Genomic DNA, 25696 nt, shown 5'->3' on the forward strand with positions numbered 1-25696 from the left:
TGGGCTTTGTCTAATATACTATGATACAAGTGAGACTAAATCATTGCGTGATGATGACAAATGATTAGTCATGAGAACCTACGTAAGGCATTGTGAATCTTAACCATGGTGATTCATATTTTGCTACGTTCTAGTATATCATAAACACTTTCATTCCGATATCCAGGATAAATAATTAACGTACATTCATAGCAATTTGGGATTGATAATGCGTGAGAAATCTTCGTATGTGCCAACATTAATACTTAGCTAATGCAGAAAGCAAAATACGTACTATATGATCACCTACAACCAGAGATATACTATGTGAATGTAATTCACAAAGACAATAATCATTGACATGTCACCACATGGATTCTTCATACAAGCAGCAAATCTATGTTCCCAGCAGAAGCCAAATATTCAGCACAGTGACTAACACTCCCGCAGAATCAATCTAATTCAGTAACCTGCTTAATTAGGGGTACAACATTTGCACTTGGAAATGTAGAAGGGTAATAATTATTTTGCCTCACTCGGCGTTGTTGGTCACTCAAGAAACCTACACACATACACAAGTATGGTCACTCTGGTCCACAGGTTGTCCCTTAAAACTAGCTAATGTGGAAAGAAAACGACTACCTCAAACATCTTGATATCCAACATATTTACATGGCCAGAGATCCTGTGGCTACGTTTTTTAGTATGAATATGAAGCTGATAGACTTTAATTGGAACGTTGTTCTTGTACTAAACTTGCTAGTGCTACAGGCCACAATAAGAATGATGCGAGCCTGACTACACTTCTCATCTCGAACTTCAACATAGTCGAAGGTTGGGAGTCTTGATAATAGCAAGGCTAACATCTCTGTCAGATCTGACCTGAAGTAAAACAATTTTCAGCTGGTGATTAACTAACATGAAGCTAAAATTTCATATAAATAAGCGGATTTCTTAAAAGACTGCAGTACACTTGTCTCAGCTTAACCAGAAGAACGGCAACAATGAGCGCAGACGTCAGTTCAGTAACAGCAAACTGGATGAAGATTGTGGTCATTCCCTGGGATCATTCCGTAAAAGGAAGGCAGCTGGGAGAGTTGTTCATTTTGATGTAAAAGCAGTGTAGAAGAGGAACATTACGACTCCTGCTGTTAAGAGTGACGTGATAAGGTGCTATTAGACTGTAGTGGAATTAGACAAAATTATGAACATGACATTATTATTGATAATAGCTCATGTGAAGAACATTTGGTCGGTGTATCATTTTCTTGTTCTGCTTACATAATGCGTCGTCCCAATTGATGTCCCAAGTAAGATATTAGAGGTTCCTACCCTAAGCTTGACATTAAACCTAGGATATAAAGAGATTGATAATAATATATAGAGATTTAGAAGGAATCCATCTCGTCTGCTACACGCAAGAGGACATTTGAATGTTCAACTTGTGCATAAATGTGGGTAAGTGTGACACTTCAACATTTTCATGTCTTCCTATGGGTTGCAGGGAGTGAGGATGGTTGGGATATGATGCCTGGAAGTTTCTTGATAAACTGGGGTTCTCCAGGAGTTTGGCTTAACTTTGCGGGATGGTCGTCGACGGGAGTCACAACCTGAAACAGTTGCCAGTCTTAAAACGCACGGGGTAGGCTTGTAGTATTGCTATACCATGGCGAAGCTTGTCATATTGCTGTATCCATAGTAACAAGTTGAATTTGATGAGCAATGGTATTCATGTTAATTATGCATTAACCTAAGTTTATACAATACGTTTGTGAATTATATATAATAGTTGATTTGATAGACTAGTCCATATTTCATAGGGAGGAGAAGTCAATAAGGATAAAATTATACGTACCGTGTGCGGACTTCTGTAGATCTGATAAACTTTTCATGATAATGATACAGAATCAGGACAGAATTATCTCTTCATCAATATATGAACAATATTACTTTGAGAAAATATTTTTTGTTTGACTTAAAAGTCTAAATCAAATCTAGAAATAGTCGATGCTCATAATATTAAATAGGTGTTGCCACTTACCATACAAAAAGTGCCATTGCTTGCTTCTATGTATGCTGTGTTGAGCGTTTGCAACTTTCGATAGATCATGATTTCCGTTATGAAAACTACAGATGACAAAGCAAAACCCAACATCATTACGAAGAATGCACCCTGAAAATACAAATTTGTAGAGAATGTGCATGTTGCAACAACTAACAAAACATGTACAAATATAGTTCATATGAATACCAACTTTTCATAAATCACATAGTGCCTTCCAATAGTAAAGATTCGAACCCTGCACTATTTCCATGGTAGCTGGGAACGCTAACCACTTGACTGTTGGCCGAGTGCTTTCCAGCTTACACACAAATGGTATATATATATATATATATATATATATATATATATATATATATATATATATATATATATATATATATGTGTGTGTGTATGTATGTATATATGTATATATACACCATTTATTATCCCGGGGATATGGGAGAAAGAATACCTCCCACGTATTCCCTGAGTGTTGTAAAAATCCTCCCCTCTAGTTTTTACTTCCTCTTAGGCTCAGTCCTCTATTTTTGACGCTATCTCGCTAACGCAGGAAATGGCGAATATGTATGTATGAGAAAAAAAATCATATATATATATATATATATATATATATATATATATATATATATATATATATATATATATATATATTGTTATGTTCTGCTTCCACCCCTTACACATTAAAGGGTGTATGATCAGCCCATTGGCCCATTAAAAGAGATAATTGAAATAACGGCTTCTGCTCATAGAGAGATTTTGGCTAGACACGGATTCCCATACAATCTGGCTAACATCTGACAGCTGTAATTGTACCTACTCTTTCCCTTCTTCTCAAGTTGGTCAAATATCAAACAGATAAAAATCTATAGAAATATATTTATAATAGCAAAATATACATAGCTCTCTCATAATACAACTTATCTTGATACACAGATCTCTCTCAATATTACTTTACTTAACATCACTGGCAAATTTACTGGCCTTAATGATATAACATAAGGGTTTGAAATGACTAAGATGTGTACAGATTACATTATACATTTACCAACTGCTTAGTATCACATCCTTCCTCTTGTGGCCATTCCTGTGAGAGATGCTTGACCTTGGCCATCTTCCAGTTTCTATACAATTTCTCAAAGAAACATTATCCTTTCCTCTTATATGCTTAATAATCAAATTGTAATCTTGTAACAAAAGACTCCACCTTGTTAAACGTTGGTTTACATTTTTCATCTTATGCAAAAATACATAGGGATTGTGATCCGTAAACACTTGGATCAGCCTACCAACTCCTCTCAAATATCCATCAAAATGATTCAAACTTAACATCAAGGCTAATGTTTCCTTTTCAACATTACTGTAATTTTTCTGATGGGAAAGAAACTGAAAATTAACAAATTGGAAAATCATCTTTTTCCTGCATTAGGACTCCACCAACCCAAAATCACTTGCATCTATATACAAATTAAATGGTCTATCATATTTTGGAGTAGAAAGTATGGGTGTACATACAAGTATCTGTTTCAATTTCTTAAAGGCCTCATCACATTGATCACTCCATAAAAATTTGACTTTCCTTGACAATAAGTTGCTTAATGGTAAAGCAATGATTGAAAAATTCTTACAAAACCTACAGTAATATCCAGCCATACCCAGAAATCTCAATAATTCTTTCTTATTTGTAGGTGCTGGAAATTTTACAATACTTTCTATCTTAGCAGTGATTGGTTTTTAGAGTAGAAAGTATGGGTGTACATACAAGTATCTGTTTCAATTTCTTAAAGGCCTCATCACATTGATCACTCCATAAAAATTTGACTTTCTTTAACAATAAGTTGTTTAATGGTAAAGCAATGATTGAAAAATTCTTACAAAACCTACAGTAATATCCAGCCATACCCAGAAATCTCAATAATTCTTTCTTATTTGTAGGTGCTGAAAATTTTACAATACTTTCTATCTTAGCAGTGATTGGTTTTACACATCCCTGACCAACAACTTTATCTACATATTCTGCAATTGCTCTAGCAAATTCACACTTTACAAGGTTTACCAACAAATTTGCATTGTCCAACCTATTAAACACTTCCCTCACTAAATACAAATGTTCTTCCCAAGTTTTTGAGTACAGTACTATATCATCTATATGTACAGAATAATCTTTAACATCACACAGTACTTGATTTACTAATCTTTGGAAAGTACTACCAATTTTTCATACCAATGGACATCACTTTATACTGATACAAACCATCCATGTATGCTCTTACAGTCAAAGAGTATTTTCCAATACCTTTCAATAAGTCTAATCTAGCTACAAACTTAGCCTCTCCTATCTGATCAATACACACATATACTCTTGGAATAGGATACGAGTCAGCTTTAGTTATTTTATTTACCTTTCTGAAATCGGTACAAAATCTGTAGGTAATACCATCAGGTTTAGTTATTAACATGCAAAAGTGGACTCCAAGGACTATTACTTTTTTCGAACAGATCATTGTCAAGCATATACTGAACTTCTTTTCTCCTTATTTCTTGTTTTAGGATTCACTCTATAAGGGTGCTGCTTGATAGGTGTTACATTGTCAATTTCTATGTCATGCAGTAATACATCAGTTCTCCTAGGAACATCAGAAAACAAACACCTAAACTCATTCATTATTTGTATGATCTCATCACTTCTCTCAGTTTCTAAATGATCAAGCTTCTTTTTCAAATTATCAAACACATCTGAATTTTTTATCAATTTGTCTTCACATCTCTCCATCTTTACACTTTCACATCCATCCACATCCTTTGGATCATCAGACATAACACATGCACAATGCACATTTGTAACCTCATCATCCTTTGCAGAATTTCTATCACGATAAGGTTACATCATGTTTACGTGACACAATTGGCTTGGCTTGCATCTTTCTGGAGTATTCACAGTGTAGTTCAAATCATCCACTCTCCTCTCAATAACCCAGGGACCATTAAACCTTGCTCTCAGAGGATTTCCTGTCTGAGGCAATAATACCAACTCTCAATCACCTGCTTTGAACTCTCGCCTTCTATATTCATGTCTTCTTGACACCCTTTCAAATTTTCTGCTGCAATCTCCCTAGCTCTACACAATCTGTTTTTAAAATCTGATACATACTTCAACTATCCAGGAGAATCACTCTTCCCTAACAATTTCTCTTTCAACATACTCAATGGACCTCATATTTTATGTCCATACACTAACTCAAATGGACTAAAACCTGTAGACTCATGTACTGATCTCTAATGACAAACAATGCTAAAGGCAGACCCTCATCCCAGTCTACTGACAATTCCTCACAATACAATCTCAAAGTACTTTTCAAAGTCTGATGGAATCTCTCCACAACTCCTTGGCTCTGGGTGATAAGCACTTGACATCTTATGTGTTACATGTAACCCCTTTAATAGTTTCTTAAACATTCCTGAAGTGGAATTACTTCCCTAGTTTAACTATAATTTCAGGCATAACCACCCAGGAGAAATATTTCACTAACTCTATTACAATATTTTTAGAATGGGTGCTATGTAATGGCAGTGCTATGTAAAGTGCTATGTAATGCTTCTGGAAATCTGGTAGATACACACATTACTGATAATAAATACTGATTTTCTTTACATAGTTTAGTTAGAGGACGTACACATTCAATTACAATTTTGCTAAAAGGTTTAGAAAAAGCAGGAATTGGCTGCAATGGTGCTGGCTGTATTGTCTGGTTGGGTTTACCTACTCTCTGACATAATTCACAAGTCTTACAATACTGGGACACATCTTTCTCTATATTTGGCCAAGAAAATGAGTTGATATTTTATCATTTGTCTTCCTAACTCCCAAATGTCCAGACAAACAAGAACTATGAGACAGAGCAATTACATGCACCCTATAATTCTTTGAAACTACAATTTGCTTTTTGACCTCCCAGTGATCAGATGCTGGAACATAAGCAGGCTTTCATTTTCTCATTAACACACCATTTTGTACATAAAATCCAACTGACACATCACTCTCATTCCCATTTCTAGCAGCTTCACTCCAACATTCTTTCAAACTCTCAACACCCTTTTGTAACTTTGTCAACTCTTCCTTGTCCATGACAAAATCTGGAAATACATCAATTTTTAAATCCACAGTGCTCTTCTCATTTCTAATTTCTATTGTATTAATTCTAGTTACATACTCTTCATTAAATAATTCACCTAAATCATAATCAACTTCTCTCTCTAACACTGACCTAGTCATTAACACAAGCTGGATAAACAGTTTCACTATACTGCATTACTATAAATCAATTTCTTACAGTTTTATCTGTCATGTGGTTCACCTTTGCAAATAGTATCAACATCAAATGGATTACTGTTCATAATAGGCTCTGGGACTAATTTTGTCAGTCAAATCATTCCCCAATAACATGTGTACTCCAGGTTTAGGAAATTCCTCACATATCCCAACCTTTACACAGCCATTCACAAATCCACTCTCAAAATTTATGTAATGCAGTGGGATAGGCTTGCCTAACCATAACCCTTTTACATTTATTTCTTCCCCAGAGTAAGACTCCTTTGTCCACTCTAACACATCTTTCAGAATTAAACTCTGACTAGCCCCATTATCCCTCAATATCAAAATTTTCTTCTCAGGACTACCTTTAATTCCAACCTTTCCTTCAGTTATATATGGCTCGCAAATTGCGCACTTTGGTTTTGGTATGACATCTGTATGAGGGTTGAACTAATAAGTAGAGTGATGAACTATGATAGATTTCGAATACATTATAGATTATCTTCTAATTAAGAGAATAAGAGAGAGAGAGAGAGAGAGAGAGAGAGAGAGAGAGAGAGAGAGAGAGAGAGAGAGAGAGAGAGAGAGAGAGAGATCAAACGGTACCTGAAGGTGTTGAAGAGTGATGGCTGAGAGTCCAGATTCACTTGATCTAGATGTGTATTTGGCGACCTTGTTCACCTCGTCATTTGTCCACTTGGTTACCAACCCCACCTCTGTCAACCGGGTCAAACTGGAAAACATAAGAGCAGGAGAGATAATGATTCATTCTCCAATTATTTCAGTACAGTAGCTGTAAAGCGAAACTAGATGATCGTCACGCAGCAGTATAGAAAATCTCTGGTCAACCATCTTCAATTTTTTATTTGTTGATAATCAATTCCTCATTTAGTAGTTTTCTTTATTTGAATCTCTGTTGCTTCAGCCATCCCCTTACGATCATTAACATTTTACACACCATTTCGTCCACATTTATTTTTACCCTCTGATTTCCTTCAATAAATTCATTCAATTTACTGTACACAATCAGAAACTTTGCTGTTTCAGGCTTCTCATAGGTCGTCTGGGGTCCACCAGCGAAATTCATGATTACCATCTTTTTTTCACTTGACGTCTTAAATGACTGCTTCTAAATGTTTCTGAAGAATTATGCTCGTTAGGGTAGCCACAACATAAGTGATGATATATCTATCTGCCTATATACACATATCTCCCCTTCCAGACAAATTCGTTGTTTCCCTGTGGCGATATCGTCTCACTACACGTCTTACTAGCATATGTTTAGAATTCTTTACGCAGGCATTTTTTTCCATATTATGATTATGATAATAATGATAATAATAATTATTACAATTATAATAATAATAATAATAATAATAATAATAATTATTATTATTATATTTTTTTTTTTTTTTTTTATACTTTGTCGCTGTCTCCCGCGTTTGCGAGGTATTATTGTTATAATAATAATGATAATGATAGTTATGATAATCATTATTATTATTATTATTATTATTATTATTATTATTGTTATTAGTTATTATTATTATCCATACTTGATCGCCATTTTCCGCATTAGCGAGGCGAAGACGAAGAAATGCCACATTCGCTCACATCCATTCTCTTGCTGTCATGAGCAATGCATCGAAACCACAGCTCCCTCTTAACAACCAGGCCCCATAGACCATTCCATGGTTTACCCCCGGAACACTTCACACGCCCGGGCTGTCTGTTGACAGCACGACGATTAATTGATAATTGTCATACCAATTCCCTCACCATCTCTCTCTCTCTCTCTCTCTCTCTCTCTCTCTCTCTCTCTCTCTCTCTCTCTCTCTCTCTTATTCACGGTGATTTCCTTACTGGAAACATCTTTCCCAAGTCTTTCGTTCGTATTATGTTCCGTATTATCACTACATCAACCAACAACAGTGTAAATACATTTCTAACTTTAAAGAATCTTTTGGCCTACCGCAGATCTTCCTTATACAAAGATTATGTACACTAAATGATCATATCACTGGGAAAACAAAACGTACACAGAAATATATATCCCTTCATCATTTACACGAAGATAAACTGCTTATGTTGGAGGCCAAAATAGAATACTGCATGATGATCATCTGATAAATCTTGTACAATCTTGCGTCTTTGACAGTAAAGTCCCTTCCACTACGCTAAAATGACAATTTGGAACAATGCATTGGTTCTCAGAAAAAAAAAAAAAAAGTCTGATGCAAAGGAGCTGCGAAAACTACTAAATAATGTCACTCGTTCAAAAGAAGGAAAGAAAAATGCTTTCTTGTGCGAAGCTTATACTGGCCCCAGAGTCTGAACTCCAGCCTGCAGGAGTGGGGTCCAATATACTGATGCATATCTGTTTACCAAAGAAGTCAGAATGATTTAAACCGTAGCGTCTTCAGAAACAGCAATCGACTCGTTTTCATACATTAACGATTCACACGAAACTCACACCTTGCTGAAGGCACCCTTGTAAGGCGAGCCGCTGCTGCAGGCTATGCCGCATCCCTGGGGAAGGAAGGTCTGATGACCGATGTAAAACTTGTCTGGTCCCCAGCGGGCAGCCTGCAGCATGGTGTTAAGCTGGCAGTTGATGAACACATACTTCTCCTTCAGAACCTGCCGGAGACATGTCAGTACGTGTAGTGTTTCGACACGATAATAACTATTACATAAGACTGTTTTGTTTTCTATGCCCGTACATATACCTACTTGTCTGTCTATCTGTCTATGCATCTATCTATCTATATCTATCTATCCATCTATCTATCTATCTATATCTATCTATCCATCTATCTATCTATCTATCTATCTAATTATCTATATATATATATATTTTTTTTTTTCATACTATTTGCCATTTCCCGCGTTAGCAAGGTAGCGTTAAAGAACATAGAACTGGGCCTTAGAGGGAATATCCTCACCTGACCCCCTTCTCTGTTCCTTCTTTTGGAAAATTAAAAAAAACAAGAAAGGGGAGGATTTCCAGTCACCCGCTCCCTCCCCTTTTAGTCGCCTTCTACGACACGCAGGGAATACGTGGGAAGTATTCTTTCTCCCCTATCCCCAGGGATATATATATATTTATTTTAAATTTATTAAAAAAGGGGGTGACTGTATTGTTGACTGGTTGGTAAGGTTATTTAATGTATGTATGACTCATGGTGAGGTGCCTGAGGATTGGCGGAATGCGTGCATAGTGCCATTGTACAAAGGCAAAGGGGATAAGAGTGAGTGCTCAAATTACAGAGGTATAAGTTTGCTGAGTATTCCTGGTAAATTATATGGGAGGGTGTTGATTGAGAGGTGAAGGCATGTACAGAGCATCAGATTGGGGAAGAGCAGTGTGGTTTCAGAAGTGGTAGAGGATGTGTGGATCAGGTGTTTGCTTTGAAGAATGTATGTGAGAAATACTTAGAAAAGCAAATGGATTTGTATGTAGCTTTTATGGATCTGGAGAAGGCATATGTTAGAGTTGATAGAGATGCTCTGTGGAAGGTATTAAGAATATATGGTGTGGGAGGAAAGTTGTTAGAAGCAGTGAAAAGTTTTTATCGAGGATGTAAGGCATGTGTACGTGTAGGAAGAGAGGAAAGGAGGGCAAGGAATAGAGTGAATTGGAGCGATGTGGTATACCGGGGTTGACGTGCTGTCAGTGGATTGAATCAAGGCATTGAAGCGTCTGGGGTAAACCATGGAAATCTGTGTAGGTATGTATATTTGCGTGTGTGGACGTATGTATATACATGTGTATGGGGGGGGGGGGGTTGGGCCATTTCTTTCGTCTGTTTCCTTGCGCTACCTCGCAAACGCGGGAGACAGCGACAAAGTATAATAAAAATAAATAAAATATATATATATATATATATATATATATATATATATATATATATATATATATATATATATATATTCCTATGAGTCCACGGGGAAAATGAAACACGAAAAGTTCCCAGGTGCACTTTCGTGTAATAATCACACAATCAGGGGAGACACAAGAGAGAAATATAAGTCAGTTGATAAACATCGAAGAGACGAAGCTAGGGAAAATGAAACTCGCTTGTTTATGGCGTCCTAGCTACGTATCTTCGACGTATATCAACTGACTGCTATATTTCTCTCTTGTGTCTTCCCTGATGATGTGAGTATTACACGAAAGTGCACTTGGGAACTTGTATTTCATTTTTCCCGTGGACTCATAGGAATATATATATATATATATATATATATATATATATATATATATATATATATATTTTTTTTTTTTTTTTTTATACGATTCGCCATTTCCCGCGTTTGCGAGGTAGCGTTAAGAACAGAGGACTGGGCCTTAGACGGAAAATCCTCACCTGGCCCCCTTCTCTGTTCCCTCTTTTGGAAAATTAAAAAAAAAAAAAAAAACGAGAGGGGAGGATTTCCAGCCACCCGCTCCCTTCCCATTTAGTCGCCTTCTACGACACGCAGGGAATACGTGGGAAGTATTCTTTCTCCCCTATCCCCAGGGATAAGATATATATATATATATATATATATATATATATATATATATATATATATATATATATATATATATATATATATATATATACGCCCATACACGATATATACATACATATACATTTCAACGTATACATACATATACATACACAGACATACATATATACACATATACGTATTCATACTCGCTGCCTTCATCCGTTGTCGTCGCCACCTCGCCACACATGGAATCGCATTTCCCCCCCCCCCCCCCCCCCCCCTACACACACACACACACACACACACCACCACCACAAGCCCCAGCTAAGCGCCCATTTATCGACCACCCCTGCGGGGAGAAAACACCTGGGTTAGGTATGATCCGACTGCCACTCCTAGGATTCGAACTCATCACTATATCATGTGTGTGTGTGTGTGTGTGTGTGTGTGTGTGTGTGTGTGTGTAACTACCTATTTGTACTGTACAAAGAGGGAGTTATACGCTTATGGGACCCCCACCCGTCTCTTGTTTATGCCTGTATAATGGGAGCACCTGGCCCTTGAGCACAATATTCCCTCACCATTTCGATGCCAACGTCTGGGCTAGGCAAGAGGCTCTTGTCTTCGTTGTCATGATCAAAAAGCTGCCACACTTCTCGGTAGATTCCACTCTTAGCACTCTGAAAAAGAAAAAAGTTTGATACTATATTTGCCGCGCAGGAGCTGAACAACTGTCCTGCAAGCCTTACGGACTGAATAACTGAAGGATGGTTTAAATATCTTGAAGTTGTGATTATAGATACCAGAAGTGAAGGGCAATATGAGCATATTACTGCTGAGGCCTGACTACTGGTGCATGACGTTATGTAATCAATGATGTCAACCTTAGTCACATGTTAAAGTCAGACAGTCTGTATAGCAGGCAGATTTCAGGCGATAGTTCTGACTGGCGGGAGTGGTGGTGAGGGCAATGTGATGTGGCCACGGGAAACGGCGGTTTCCAGTGGCGACCGATACCTACGATTGTCCCTGTTGTGTCCCACCGCTTCGTGACGGGATCTTGGATGCGGACAGGTTCACCGAGCTTGAGTAGGGGCAGAAAACGGGCGATGCTGATTCAGTACCCTTCCGCCTTCTGCTGCATTGTGAGCTGTCATGAATTACGTTCGTCCGCTGCGTCCTGCCACACGGGAGCGAAGAAGCGGTGGGGTGTTGGCCTGGCTGTGCGGGGAGTGTTGCGTGTATCTATAAATCCTGGGTCGAGGTTTTCCTCATTCAGCCTTACTGGTGGTCTTGATAAGGTGCTTCACCTGCTTCACACAGGCCTCAGCATAACCGTTGGCTCGCGGGTAAATGCGGTGATAAGACGTGGTTGTGGAGACAACGATTCACTGGCGTCGGGGAAACACGTTAGCAACGCAGGGTCCTGAGATGGGGCAGGGGCAAAGTGCTACCCTGGGGCCGGTACACTCACGTCGAGAAGTAGCTAGGTGGTCACAGCAGACCACAGATGGTCGCTGGCGCAAAGGGCAGGTGGATGGCACAGGCAGTGCAGGTCGGCAGTGCGGGGAAATGGGATCCATGGGCGGTTATAGCGTCCTTGTGTTAGTCGTTTTATACCACTCTTTGGTCCTACTCACTGCGCCATGTAGGAATGGTGACACAAAGACGCTGGTGAAGACGTGACTCGTAAGTTTGTCCACAAACAAGCAAGATACACTGGTGAGATTAAGTGAGGAACGAGGGAGTGTGTCGACTGTCCGGGAACGTATGCCTTCTGCCATAATGTATAATGGTTATAAAGTGTATGGAAAGAATGAGGACAACAGTGCATGTTGTGCAACTTATCCATTCCAGCAAAACTCAATCACCAAACTCTCATCATCAGCCCTTATCAAATCCCTTCTAGTCGTCTTTAGATATAAAGATAATGCTTACAAATAATAATGATAATGATAAATACATTTGATTTATTCCATTACTTCGCCCACAATCTGTGTTGTTATTACAATATGAAGACTTTTATAGTAAGAATCTTCTGATTTTTTCGTTACTGCATAAAGGACTTATTAAGTCAAATCAGATACCATATGAAGTGCAGCAGTAACTGAAGATTACATTGATAAATAACTTTATACTTTCCCTCACCTTAATCAGTTAAGTTAAACGTATTGCATAACAAACCTGTTTCAAGCCTATGATAAGGATGTTTAACTATAGTTATAATTTAGGGCTTGAGACTGTTAACCGTGGCTTCACATATACATAGTAAATGAACGTTGACGCTGGTAAAAGTCACCTTCAAGACATCTGCATAGCTGGAGTCCCTCACAGCTCCGAAACTGAAGCCATTCTGGCGGGCCTGAGGGAACTCGTGTAGTGAGTCGATGGGTTTTTCAAAAGCTCTGATGGCTAGCACTGCCGTCAATGTCCCCGAGTACAACGCTGTAGGGGAAATTATTATGATTGTGAAAACTAGTCAGTAGACAGAGAGGGAGAATATATATATATATATTTTTTTTATTTATTTTGCTTTGTCGCTGTCTCCCGCGTTTGCGAGGTAGCGCAAGGAAACAGACGAAAGAAATGGCCCAACCCACCCACATACACATGTATATACATACACGTCCACACACGCAAATATACATACCTATACATCTCAATGTACACATATATATACACACACAGACACATACATATATACCCATGCACACAATTCACACTGTCTGCCTTTATTCATTCCCATCGCCACCTCGCCACACATGGAATACCATCCCCCTCTCTCCTCATGTGTGCGAGGTAGCGCTAGGAAAAGACAACAAAGGCCCCATTCGTTCACACTCAGTCTCTAGCTGTCATGCAATAATGCCCGAAACCACAGCTCCCTTTCCACATCCAGGCCCCACACAACTTTCCATGGTTTACCCCAGACGCTTCACATGCCCTGATTCAATCCACTGACAGCACGTCAACCCCGGTATACCACATCGATCCAATTCACTCTATTCCTTGCCCCCTTTCACCCTCCTGCATGTTCAGGCCCCGATCACTCAAAATCTTTTTCACTCCATCTTTCCACCTCCAATTTGGTCTCCCACTTCTCCTCGTTCCCTCCACCTCCGACACATATATCCTCTTGGTCAATCTTTCCTCACTCATTCTCTCCATGTGCCCAAACCATTTCAAAACACCCTCTTCTGCTCTCTCAACCACGCTCTTTTTATTTCCACACATCACTCTTACCCTTACATTACTTACTCGATCAAACCACCTCATACCACACATTGTCCTCAAACATCTCATTTCCAGCACATCCACCCTCCTGCGCACAACTCTATCCATAGCCCACGCCTCGCAACCATACAACATTGTTGGAACCACTATTCCTTCAAACATACCCATTTTTGCTTTCCGAGATAATGTTCTCGACTTCCACACATTCTTCAAGGCTCCTAGGATTTTCGCCCCCTCCCCCACCCTATGATTCACTTCCGCTTCCATGGTTCCATCCGCTGCCAGATCCACTCCCAGATATCTAAAACACTTTACTTCCTCCAGTTTTTCTCCATTCAAACTTACCTCCCAACTGACTTGACCCTCAGCCCTACTGTACCTAATAACCTTACTCTTATTCACATTTACTCTTAACTTTCTTCTTTCACACACTTTACCAAACTCAGTCACCAGCTTCTGCAGTTTCTCACATGAATCAGCCACCAGCGCTGTATCATCAGCGAACAACAACTGACTCACTTCCCAAGCTTTCTCATTCACAACAGACTTCATACTTGCCCTTCTTTCCAAAACTCTTGCATTCACCTCCCTAACAACCCCATCCATAAACAAATTAAACAACCATGGAGACATCACACACCCCTGCCGCAAACCTATATATATACATATTAGACGATGACAAGCTCGCCATACATGACTCCACTCGCGGTGTATCCTCATGCAGGCCGAGTCTCTTGATATATCATTATTATCATTGTCATCGTTATCATTAATCATATCATTATCATTATCAAATTATTAATATTACTATTCTTATCATTATTACATTCATAGATTTATTCAGTTCTTGCTCTCCATTACGTTCTAGCGTCGGTGATGAACTTGGCCATCTCGAACTTTTGTTCTTTTCATCTGCGTACATTTCAGTACAGTAAAACAAAAGATGACAAGGAGTAACAAGGAGGACGTTATCATTACAAAGCTAGATAAGGGGTCAATACATAGTTTTATCAGATATGAAGGATTTTATTGATAGAATATTAACCATTATATCTAATCATACTGAATAAGCTGAAACCAAGGATAACTTATCTCACTTATTATAAAAGAAGAGAAGCTGAATAGATAATTTTGACGAAGTGGAAAGATGATGGAGCTGTAAACTATATTCTTTTCTTTATCAGTGCTACTGGCATCTGCTTCTGTCCTGCTCCTACATGGACTTCCTATAGTATATAAACTGAATTCCACGATGAGACCCATTTCATCTGCTGTAGGCTTTGTGATCTTCATCAAATTTGCTTCCTTCTGTCCTAAGTAAGTACTTTTATTTGTGCATGACATTATGTATATATATATATATATATATATATATATATATATATATATATATATATATATATATATATATATTATTTTTATTTTATTTTTTGCTTTGTCGCTGTCTCCCGCGTTTGCGAGGTAGCGCAAGGAAACAGACGAAAGAAATGGCCCAACCCACCCCCATACACATGTATATACATACACGTCCACACACGCAGATATACATACCTATACATCTCAATGCACACATATATATACACACACAGACACATACATATATACCCATGCACACAATTCACACTGTCTGCCTTTATTCATTCCCATCGCCACCTCGCCACACATGGAATACCATCCCCCTCCCCCCTCATGTGTGCGAGGTAGCGCTAGGAAAAGACAACAAAGGCCCCATTTGTTCACACTCAGTCTCTAGCTGTCATGCAATAATGCCCGAAACCACAGCTCCCTTTCCACATCCAGGCCCCACACAACTTTCCATGGTTTACCCCAGACGCTTCACATGCCCTGATTGAATCCACTGACAGCACGTCAACCCCGGTAATACCATATCGATCCAATTCACTCTATTCTTTGCCCGCCTTTCACCCTCCTGCATGTTCAGGCCCCGATCACTCAAAATCTTTTTCACTCCATCTTTCCACCTCCAATTTGGTCTCCCACTTCTCCTCGTTCCCTCCACCTCCGACACATATATCCTCTTGGTCAATCTTTCCTCACTCATTCTCTCCATGTGCCCAAACCATTTCAAAACACCCTCTTCTGCTCTCTCAACCACGCTCTTTTTATTTCCACACATCTCTCTTACCCTTACATTACTTACTCGATCAAACCACCTCACACCACACATTGTCCTCAAACATCTCATTTCCAGCACATCCACCCTCCTGCGCACAACTCTATCCATAGCCCACGCCTCGCAACCATACAACATTGTTGGAACCACTATTCCTTCAAACATACCCATTTTTGCTTTCCGAGATAATGTTCTCGACTTCCACACATTCTTCAAGGCTCCCAGGATTTTCGCCCCCTCCCCCACCCTACGATTCACTTCCGCCTCCATGGTTCCATCCGCTGCCAGATCCACTCCCAGATATCTAAAACACTTTACTTCCTCCAGTTTTTCTCCATTCAAACTTACCTCCCAATTGACTTGACCCTCAGCCCTACTGTACTTAATAACCTTGCTCTCATTCACATTTATATATATATATATATATATATATATATATATATATATATATATATATATATATATATATATATATATATATTAGTAGTAGTAGTATCATTATTAACATTATTATTGAAGAACTTTTGGACATTTAGGAATGACAGCGATAGAATTATGGCCACTTTTGATTTATCATCATTAGTTCACTTCAAAAAAAAAAATTGTCAGAATATTCGATGAGTCAGTTTATGAAATTATTCGAGATGATAGACAGATTGAAGGAGTTGGCTCGAGCAGTCCACTACGACCTGCTTTAGCAAACTTTTCTGTGTCGTACTACCTGAAGAAGGTGTTAATGATTTTACGGTTAGTTGATGTTGCTTGACGTTTTCGGCCTTAATAACACTGGCAGCTGGTAGGCCTAAAGCCTAACGCGCAAACTAAGTAATCATTCCACAGTCGATCTAAGGATAGCATAAGCTTCCTCTAATACTACTGGTAACCTGTTCAGATATAACGACAATATTCCATTGACCCTTCGGTCATATATATAAAAGACCTCATACAGTCTTTCCATGAACAATAACGAGCATAGAGGAGTTTCATTTAGAACGAATAGGAGACTAAAGAAACCCATAACTTTCTACTTAAACAGAATTCAGAGGAACACTGCTACTTTACAGGTGTACGGGGTACTTTACAGGTGTACGGGGTACTTTACAGGTGTACGGGGTACTTTACAGGTGCACGAGTACTTTGTACAGTCTAGTAACTTTAAAAATTTTGGATTGTGTAAATTGTGATTTAGATGGAAAGATAAATCAAAGCTGTATGATCATTTGCTTTTTATTTAACTTTAGATTGGGGCGAGAACTTATTTCACGACAAGTTCTCCATTATCACTTCAGCCTAAAGTTTTCTGTGATATTGAAAAGCCTTAGATTAAACTGAAGGTCAATTTTGTTTAACTTCTGAACATCTGATGATAATCTTACCCTCTTTTTATATGATTTAAGTTTTCACTGTTGCTCAAATGTTAAGTTCTCAGACTATCTTAGTTGCATTTCTCGGCACATATTCCTTCTGACAGTTACATGTAGGTAAGTAATTTAACCCTGTTTTAGATTTATAACCTGCCTCTTTATCTGTAGTTTACCTTTAGAGTTCTTAGTCTTCTTTACATGTAAACTGCATCTGAATAGGATCCCAACAAACGCTGTGCAATAGTTGCAGCTCCGTCATAATGGCCAATTATAAAGAACACTTATCTAACATTACTGTATGGGTTTTAATTCCATATATATATATATATATATATATATATATATATATATATATATATAGAGAGAGAGAGAGAGAGAGAGAGAGAGAGACAGACAGACAGACAGACAGAGGGAGAGATCAAATTATTCTGTAAGCAATTGATATGGTATTATCTTTCAAAAATTTCTTGGAATAAGAGCCAATGCGCTCAGACTTTAATGTTTTAGGCTGTTTTGCCTAGCCTTACCGTATATGTAGAAACAGAAGAGGTACCAGGAGAAGAAGATGAAGCGGAGGGACCAGCGATGGGAAGTGATGAGATTGCCCTGAACCATCAGGTTCCGGTATACGTTGAAGCTGAAGCTTTGCAGGGAATAGTCTGCAATGTCTTGCTCCCCCACGTACAGCACCAGGAAGCGGGTCACCTTGTACAGAAGCGGTCCCGCAAGCGCGGTGAAAACGCAGATACAAAGCCACACCTGTTCAGAGAAAGGACTGGATTCAGTTGATCCTACTAGGGTAAAGAGTGACATCATCTTGGGTCAAAAGAAGGAGCAGCTGGTATGGGTCAGCAGATGGAGCAGCGGGCTCAGTAGCACTGTCACCAATAAGACAGAACAGTAACCGTTGGGACTGTTATTATCTACGATAGAAGTCAGAGGATAATGCAGCTGGACTACTGCATATGCCATGAGGAGGATACTTATTCACACCTACACTTGCACCGTCGTCAGGAAGAAAAAGATCTGCGCATGCTAGGATGATTGCTGATAATGACGTTAGTCAGCAGGTACAGTAGCCAGCGTACTAGCACCTCCCCAGCAGGGTAATCAGTTATACACCTGTGAGGGTAAATTCTAATCATAACCTGGATCAGCAGGTCCTACTTTAGGCTCACTAGCACTGCTGCAGGACCAACAAGGCTGTCACCAGGATTATAGTTTCAAGCCAGTTGGAGCAAGTGTTGATCGTGACTTGTTTTTAATCAGCTGCCGTCCGATTGCCATGTTATCAGGAATATATTCAGTGACGCATAGGACGATGTGATTATAACAAATAAAAGAAACAGCAACAGAACACTGTGTCCTTTCAAGGATGTTTATGATAGTAGAAGAGGTCAGTAATAAAGGTATAGCAGGGAAAGAATAGGAAGGCAATATACATAACCAAAGAAAAATTTCTGTGGCCTTTATTATAACCGACATACATAAATGTCAGTTATGTACTTGAAGGAAAGTCTCGTCTGTTTCTTTTCCTATTCATGTTATCATTCTCGATTACTCTTGTTGGTATGTTCTGTATCATCAGTCATATAAAGGAAAAACGATTGTGCCTGGTTCGAAATAAATAGCTTTCCTACATAACCTTACCTAACCAGCCTCTCAGGTTTCGAGGCCCACTGCTGAGAAGAGAAACCACAGTAGTTATGAATGATCTTCCGGAAAGATATGTTTGATGGTATGTCACTCCCTGCGGCACTGTACGCGGGCGAGTCATGAGCCATAAATACATAATAATGGGTGAGGTAATATGTGGTGTGAGGGCGGTAATATGATAAGCTATGACTAAGAGAGGTAAACGGAGTTTGCTGAAATGGTGTGAGCATAAGGGAAAGATAAGTAGAGACCATCTAAGAGGGGTTACGTGTATCTCGGGAAGAGAACACCAAGAAAGGATAGAGTGAAAAAGACTTATAGTCTTGGGGTACGAACATACAGGAAGGTGAGAGGCGTGCATGGGATGGATGGAACTGAAGTGAGGTCAGCGGGCTGAACCATGGGATATGAGGTCGTGAGAGGAAACCATGGAATGGTCTGTTGGGCTTGGTTGTGGATAGGGGGCTGTGTTTTCGATAGACTATAATGAGATATTGAGAGTGGATACGCGCGAATGAGGCCGCTCCTCGTCCATTCCTTGTGCTACATCTCTGACTCGGGAAATGGTGGACATGTTAAAAAAATCATTATATACTTTTGTACTTTTATGAATATCTCGCTCTAAAGGAGTTTTTATTTTTCTGCTGCTGATTGTTTCACGGTTTGAGGCAGCAGGTGCTCCGTAAAAGGTGTTATTTGGTTATATAGTTAATTCTAAAAATCACAAATGACGTGATGTTAAAAAGCAATTTTATCTTAACACAGTTCATGAATCACGTGTTTGTACAGAGTATCTATCTATTTGACAACTTACACGCTACATGTGTGACTTATGAGTACATACGTCGACTGTGAATGTAGAGAAAATGGCAAAGGATCGGTTCTTTTCCTTAGGGGCAGGCGACACCAGTGTAGCGGATCCCAAATAATAGGGCACCGTGAAGTCCACGACTGACTCACGGCTAACTGGAAGGAGATAAAAGTGAGCAGTCAGAATGCAGACGAATAAAGAAAATTAAAGGCTCGCATAAACAGACCATTTCTTCTCTTTTATGCTGGTGATAAATGTAATGTAACATAACATGCAGTTTGTCATAAGTTCTTGGTCATGATCGTAAGAAATGCTTACCCAGTAGGGACAACAGACCTGTGATGAAGAGCTCGCAGAGTGTGGCGTGAGCCTCATGTCTGGCCACCTGTCCCACCAGGCCTGTGATGGTGTTGTTTGGCTGGGGCCCTCCCCACCTGCCGTCTGGGGGCGTTATGAGACGGTACCTGCAGAGACACACAGCTGACTCTATGGCACACACTCCCCACAAAATTTGACTCTGATTTCAAGCTTATTTCGAATGAATAGATTTTCGTGATATACGTTGATGAGATTCGTGATATGCATATATGGCCTATGCGTATTTATGTTTTTTGTGGAGGTATTTAGCCTTGCAAAGAGTATTTTACGTTAATCTATCACAGTTTATGATATGTTCGATTTACCTCAAGACACAAAACAGCGCCAGTATCATACAAAATGTAAAATGAGGCAAAGGGAGTAATTCAAGAAACTTCTAGGTTCATTATATTTGCATAAATATGTATGTATGTTTCTAGCTTTAATGGCTATCGCTGCGAATTCTTCAATAAGCCTGAAACTGTAACGCGTAAGTCAATTTGTACTTAATTGCAAAAGATTTATTTCATAAGCTGCGTACTTCCCACTAATCATGGAAGTAATCATTGCTTCATCCATACAGTTTATTATGGTGGGAACTTGATTTATTAGTTTTGCTTTGATATATTTTGAAACTAGATATTAGAAACACAATGTTGCAGTTGTGTACTTTGATCTTTCTACTTTGCTAAATATCATCACATCTCCCTGAGCTTACGAAGCTGCACCGCAGGAAAGAAAAAAGTTATGAATTTGTCCACAAGTAGACCGAACACTGTGAAGTTATGTTAATGAATGAGGATCAGTAATGAAATGATAATTTCTTGAACTGACTGTACCTACGTGAAGTTGAGTTTTTCACTGACGGCGTTAATGACACTGAGGTCGATCCCGGAGATGGCTACGATCGTGCCATTCTCCAGTGTTTTGATCTTGAAGAATGGCCAGTTGTCATTGGTGGTGACCACCAGCTGCCGCCCCTGGAAGTCAGAGTAGTATTCCTGAAGGTTCGGGACAAGTTCGCTCTTCTCTTGTTGACTGCTGGGATGCCAGAAGCCACTCGCAGACCACGACCCAACTTTGTGGAGCCTGAGGGAGAATATTTGATAGCCATATATCTTCAGTTCTGGTTGCAAATTTATCATTTTCAGTAAGTTTTGTTGATCTTATATCATCTTTCGTTAACAGCTGCCAGGGAGAGCAATTAATTTTTGTCGTAATGTCCCTTGCCTTTACAAGCATCCTTTCAAAATCATGCCGCTTAAATCGTCTTATTTATGCCTCCATGATTTATCTGGTTAATGACTAATCCTTGTATCCAGTTACTGTAAACAAGAAAAAATAAAGGTAAATTATGGGTGAGATAATGCAATTTACATTTTGTTAAGGAGATATAAATGACTGCTTTCCTCTAGGTGATAACCTAGACTGGACCACTTACCTCAGCTGACCATCAGGATCGACCCTAGAGGAAAACAGCAGAGCTTTCTGGTCTGTTGTCCGCTGCACCAGCGCCACCTGAGGAGATTACCTTAGCTCTTATCTTAAATGCAACTTTCTCGGACATCGCATTAAAGTTTGCAGTTATCATATTGCATGTTGATGCTCTATCAAAACATAAGAAGAATGGTGAAGATCCTTACAAGAAGGAATCACTGTCTGAAACCAGGAAATTCATGCTTATATTTTGATAGCCAAATAAAACAACTAGAGTAATTATATATATATATATATATATATATATATATATATATATATATATATATATATATATATATATATATATATATCAAAGGTTTGGAAAGCAGTTCGTACTAGAGTCCCGATTAAAGCCTAACAAAAGGAGTATTAGCATCTGGTAAATAAGTGTGGCTTTATGATGCTATATAAGTGCTGCATACACCCACATATAACTAAGACAATAAAGAGAATGAAGAATATCACTAAACTTATCATGTCCAGAGATATATATCGTCTGGATCAGCTAATCCTAAGTAAAACACTAGAAACGGATTCTACCATAAATGAGATGAGAAAATATTGTAAGTTCCAGGAGTCCGTGTTTATATGAGATTCTGATGAGGATTGGAATTAAATAGGGGAGGGAAGAAGAAAAAAGTTAAAACACTTGAGGTAAACAATTGTTGATAAATGATTAATCAAATTTTAGCAATCGACCGAAGGAGCATTAAGAAATTTTTTGAAAAAAATGTAACTGGTGAAAAACAAGGAAAACTCCACAGAGTTTGAGTAACAAGCAAAAGTGCCAGATGATTGTCAGCCCAAAGTAAGGGAGGGATATTGAAGAAAGACGAGCTGTAACGAAAAATACAGGAAAGTTATAGAATTATTGAGAAACTTAGAAGCTGTAAACTGAGCAGCAAAGTCTTATCAAATGAAATATAAAAACAATCAGTAGACGAAGAAAAGCAAACAACGACTTGTTTCTAACATCAGGCAAAATAAGTCCTTATTAACGGTGAGAGCAGACACATCATGAATCAGTCAGTTATGTACAATACGAACTCATAAACCAATCATTACACTCATGGTGTCTCTAGTAGCCTAACCTCACCTGGGTTCCTTCCCGGAGCAGCGACGGCAGTTCCTCCGTCAGATTCTCATCCGTTATGACGAACCATTGTATAGTCGGCGACTCCAAGACATTGCTCCTAACCTAAGACCACAAAAGTGGAATAAGAGGATTTTGTTATAAAGTCTCTGGCAAAGAAATGGAAGAATTTGACTTACATTTGAATAATTTTAGGCACCGTATAATCTAACCTTAATACGTTCAAGTACACAGCGGTTTCTTCGCAGATGTGTAGTATAAAACCAGATATTTATCGTGAGACTTCACAAGGCCAGTCCACGAGAGGTACAGTGCTATTCCAACAAGGTCCATTTTGGTCTTAGCCTAAATTGGAAAAAAAAAAGTAATGTCCCAAATAGCGGCTGTCTAGCCACTTTACCACAATTCACTGTAATTATCATACACCATAATTCTACAAGTCACATCTATGACTCATTTTTTGTAATATGATTGTTGCTTATATTTGCTACAAATGAACAAAACTTCATGCTTATGCTGTGATTACTTTCTAGATCATATTAACTTGGAGATACACACGTTTGGGAATGGAGATGTCTCAACAATGTATGGTTAGAAGTAATCTGTGTGAATGGTTCAGATTGTGGTGCTTTGGCCGAATTATTTCTATGATTCTTATGGAGAGATTTCTTTATCCTATGCATCATTCATTGTTGTTAGTGGTATGACTGAAAGCAGAAGATAAGAAACCTAAAGAGCTCTGAAATGTAGATCCGGAGAAGAATCTTGAAAGGGTGGGTAAAAATTCAAATCAATAAAGAAGATTTACTGAAAGTGAAAGAAGGAAGGAATTTATTCAAGCAATGCCGCGAAGAAAAAGATATAGATAGGATGTATGATACGAGAAATTTGTTGAAGGATATGACAGGAAAGATAAGAAAAACAGAATGAGGAAATCTACGCTTGATAACTTTAAGGCCGGGAGAAGCCATCACGACATGGAGGAAGGCTGAAGATAGACATATATATATATATATATATATATATATATATATATATATATATATATATATATATATATATATATATAGGGAGAGAGAGAGAGTTTAGTGAACCTGCCGACAAATAGAACACCAAAGAAGAGAAAATATTGTGTTATATTTGACAGGTCTCTATCCAACTATTATTACCTAAGTCTAGCATCAAATGTTTATAAACTCACTAAGACATGCTATTTGAAGCAAAAAAGTCATTCCACGATCACAGTTGAAACGAAGCGTCTATACTACACATTACTACGACAACCTAAAGTGAAAGTATCCAATCTGGGACATCGAATCCTACTTACTTGCAAAGGCCTGTGAATTTCATGAAATTAGTTGTCCGCTCATGTTTTCGAGTGGAGAGGTTATCATTTACAACTGAATCTTGTGAGAAAAAAAGTCTTTTGAAGCCACAAGCCATGACATTGTAAGACGGATCGGTACCTGCAATTCACGCATTCTGATCCAGGTAAATAGGAGCAAACTGCCTGGGACTGATGCTATCTCTTGAGACAGGTTTGCATAACAAAGGCTTCTCTGGGCCTCTCCAGCAGAGCAGCTCGTGTTTTTAGAAGACCCCTAATTTACCGTATTCTGCATAGGCGCAGTTATACGCACAACTCATTGACTTCATCCTATGTGGTGGCTCGGTCGTAGAGGATACAGATGAGCAACCCAGACAAGGCAAACCGTTGTGGGTTTGCTTCAACGACCACAAACAAGTCAATGACTTTTATCCCACTGTTATTCCCAGATATACCTGCTGTGCTTCCCAAGGATTTATAGTTTGAAACTTAGGACTTGTTGTCTGGACAGTGAATACAAGAGCAAAAAAAAAAGAAGATAACGCTTGATATTTTTCTATACCAAAGAGACGCATGAGAATTATTTGCTTGTTCATTCTTGCCCATGTGCTACACATAGCTACAGGTCAGGGTAAAACGAGGGCAACTTGGAGACTGTGTCCAACAGAATTACTTCATGAGTGTCTGCTGTATACATTAAAATGTTGATAGTTCCTTCTTTTTGGGCTGATCAGTAATATATAAACATGAACAAGTGTCTGGATTTCATGTTCACACTCAGACACAGGCACTTGATTACCTGAGCTTATAACTGTTTGTTTTATTGTGTGCGTTTCTTTCACAGTTGGATGGTCGTCAGAACCAACTCCTTTGATAAGCATATTGAATAACCCTTTTTGTTATACCTTATGAACTCTGGGAAGTAGGATTGGATTATCTTTATCATGGTAGCTGCTAAGGTAAGGGCAAAAGCATACTCCAAACATGGCCAACTCGGTTGAAAGGTGAGACACAAGGAGGAAGAAGAAACAATGCAGGAAAAATTAATTTTAGCTCCTCAGATGTTCGTAGATCCGACTATTGAAGGTAGTTATGTTGTAAGATGAGGGAAGGGCACAAGACGCTTTGCTGCACTAAGAAAAAAGGTTTCACAAAAGTCAATCCTCGTATGGCTGGTTTTCAGAGAAAAGCTACAGGAAGCAGGGGGCTAAACATGTGCTTTGGGTTTAGGTTCACATAGGGCTAGGATGCACGCGCACATCTTACGAAAGCAGCGACCAAAGTATTACCTATGGAGTAAAGAGAGAGAGAGATGCAAAAGCATGGTGGAGAGAAAGCGATGACTGAAGAGAGGTGATACCAGGAGTCTTAAGAATGTGGATGTCTTTTGA

At 38.8% G+C, this 25696-nt stretch overlaps 2 protein-coding genes and 1 long non-coding RNA gene across 3 annotated transcripts in view; 1 reads left to right on the forward strand and 2 right to left on the reverse strand.

Annotated features, from left to right (window-relative positions):
- Nucleotides 1-815: 815 nt before the first annotated feature.
- LOC139761331 (uncharacterized) overlaps nucleotides 816-25696 on the forward strand; it is a 63822-nt gene continuing 38941 nt past the window's right edge. Inside the window, exons 1-2 of the mRNA XM_071685418.1 lie at nucleotides 816-1437; nucleotides 15269-15401. The gene's annotated coding sequence lies outside the window, so the exon portion shown is untranslated. The remainder of the gene's footprint in view (nucleotides 1438-15268; nucleotides 15402-25696) is intronic.
- Nucleotides 1435-7603, reverse strand: LOC139761346 (uncharacterized). Its single transcript, XR_011715503.1, has 4 exons — nucleotides 7447-7603; nucleotides 6960-7086; nucleotides 2021-2152; nucleotides 1435-1589 (listed from the first exon to the last, which is right to left on the reverse strand). It is a non-coding gene; the product is annotated as an uncharacterized lncRNA (long non-coding RNA).
- LOC139759445 (glutamate receptor ionotropic, delta-1-like) lies at nucleotides 8667-24459 on the reverse strand. The gene is made up of 11 exons (XM_071681581.1): nucleotides 24445-24459; nucleotides 22982-23083; nucleotides 21848-21924; nucleotides 21250-21495; nucleotides 20386-20513; nucleotides 20083-20204; nucleotides 18110-18341; nucleotides 13150-13295; nucleotides 11432-11530; nucleotides 8829-8993; nucleotides 8667-8696 (listed from the first exon to the last, which is right to left on the reverse strand). The coding sequence occupies exons 1-11, from the start codon at nucleotides 24457-24459 to the stop codon at nucleotides 8667-8669; spliced, it is 1362 nt and encodes a 453-aa protein (XP_071537682.1).

Source organism: Panulirus ornatus, chromosome 3 (assembly GCF_036320965.1).
Source record: "Panulirus ornatus isolate Po-2019 chromosome 3, ASM3632096v1, whole genome shotgun sequence".
Classification (NCBI taxonomy): domain Eukaryota; kingdom Metazoa; phylum Arthropoda; class Malacostraca; order Decapoda; family Palinuridae; genus Panulirus; species Panulirus ornatus.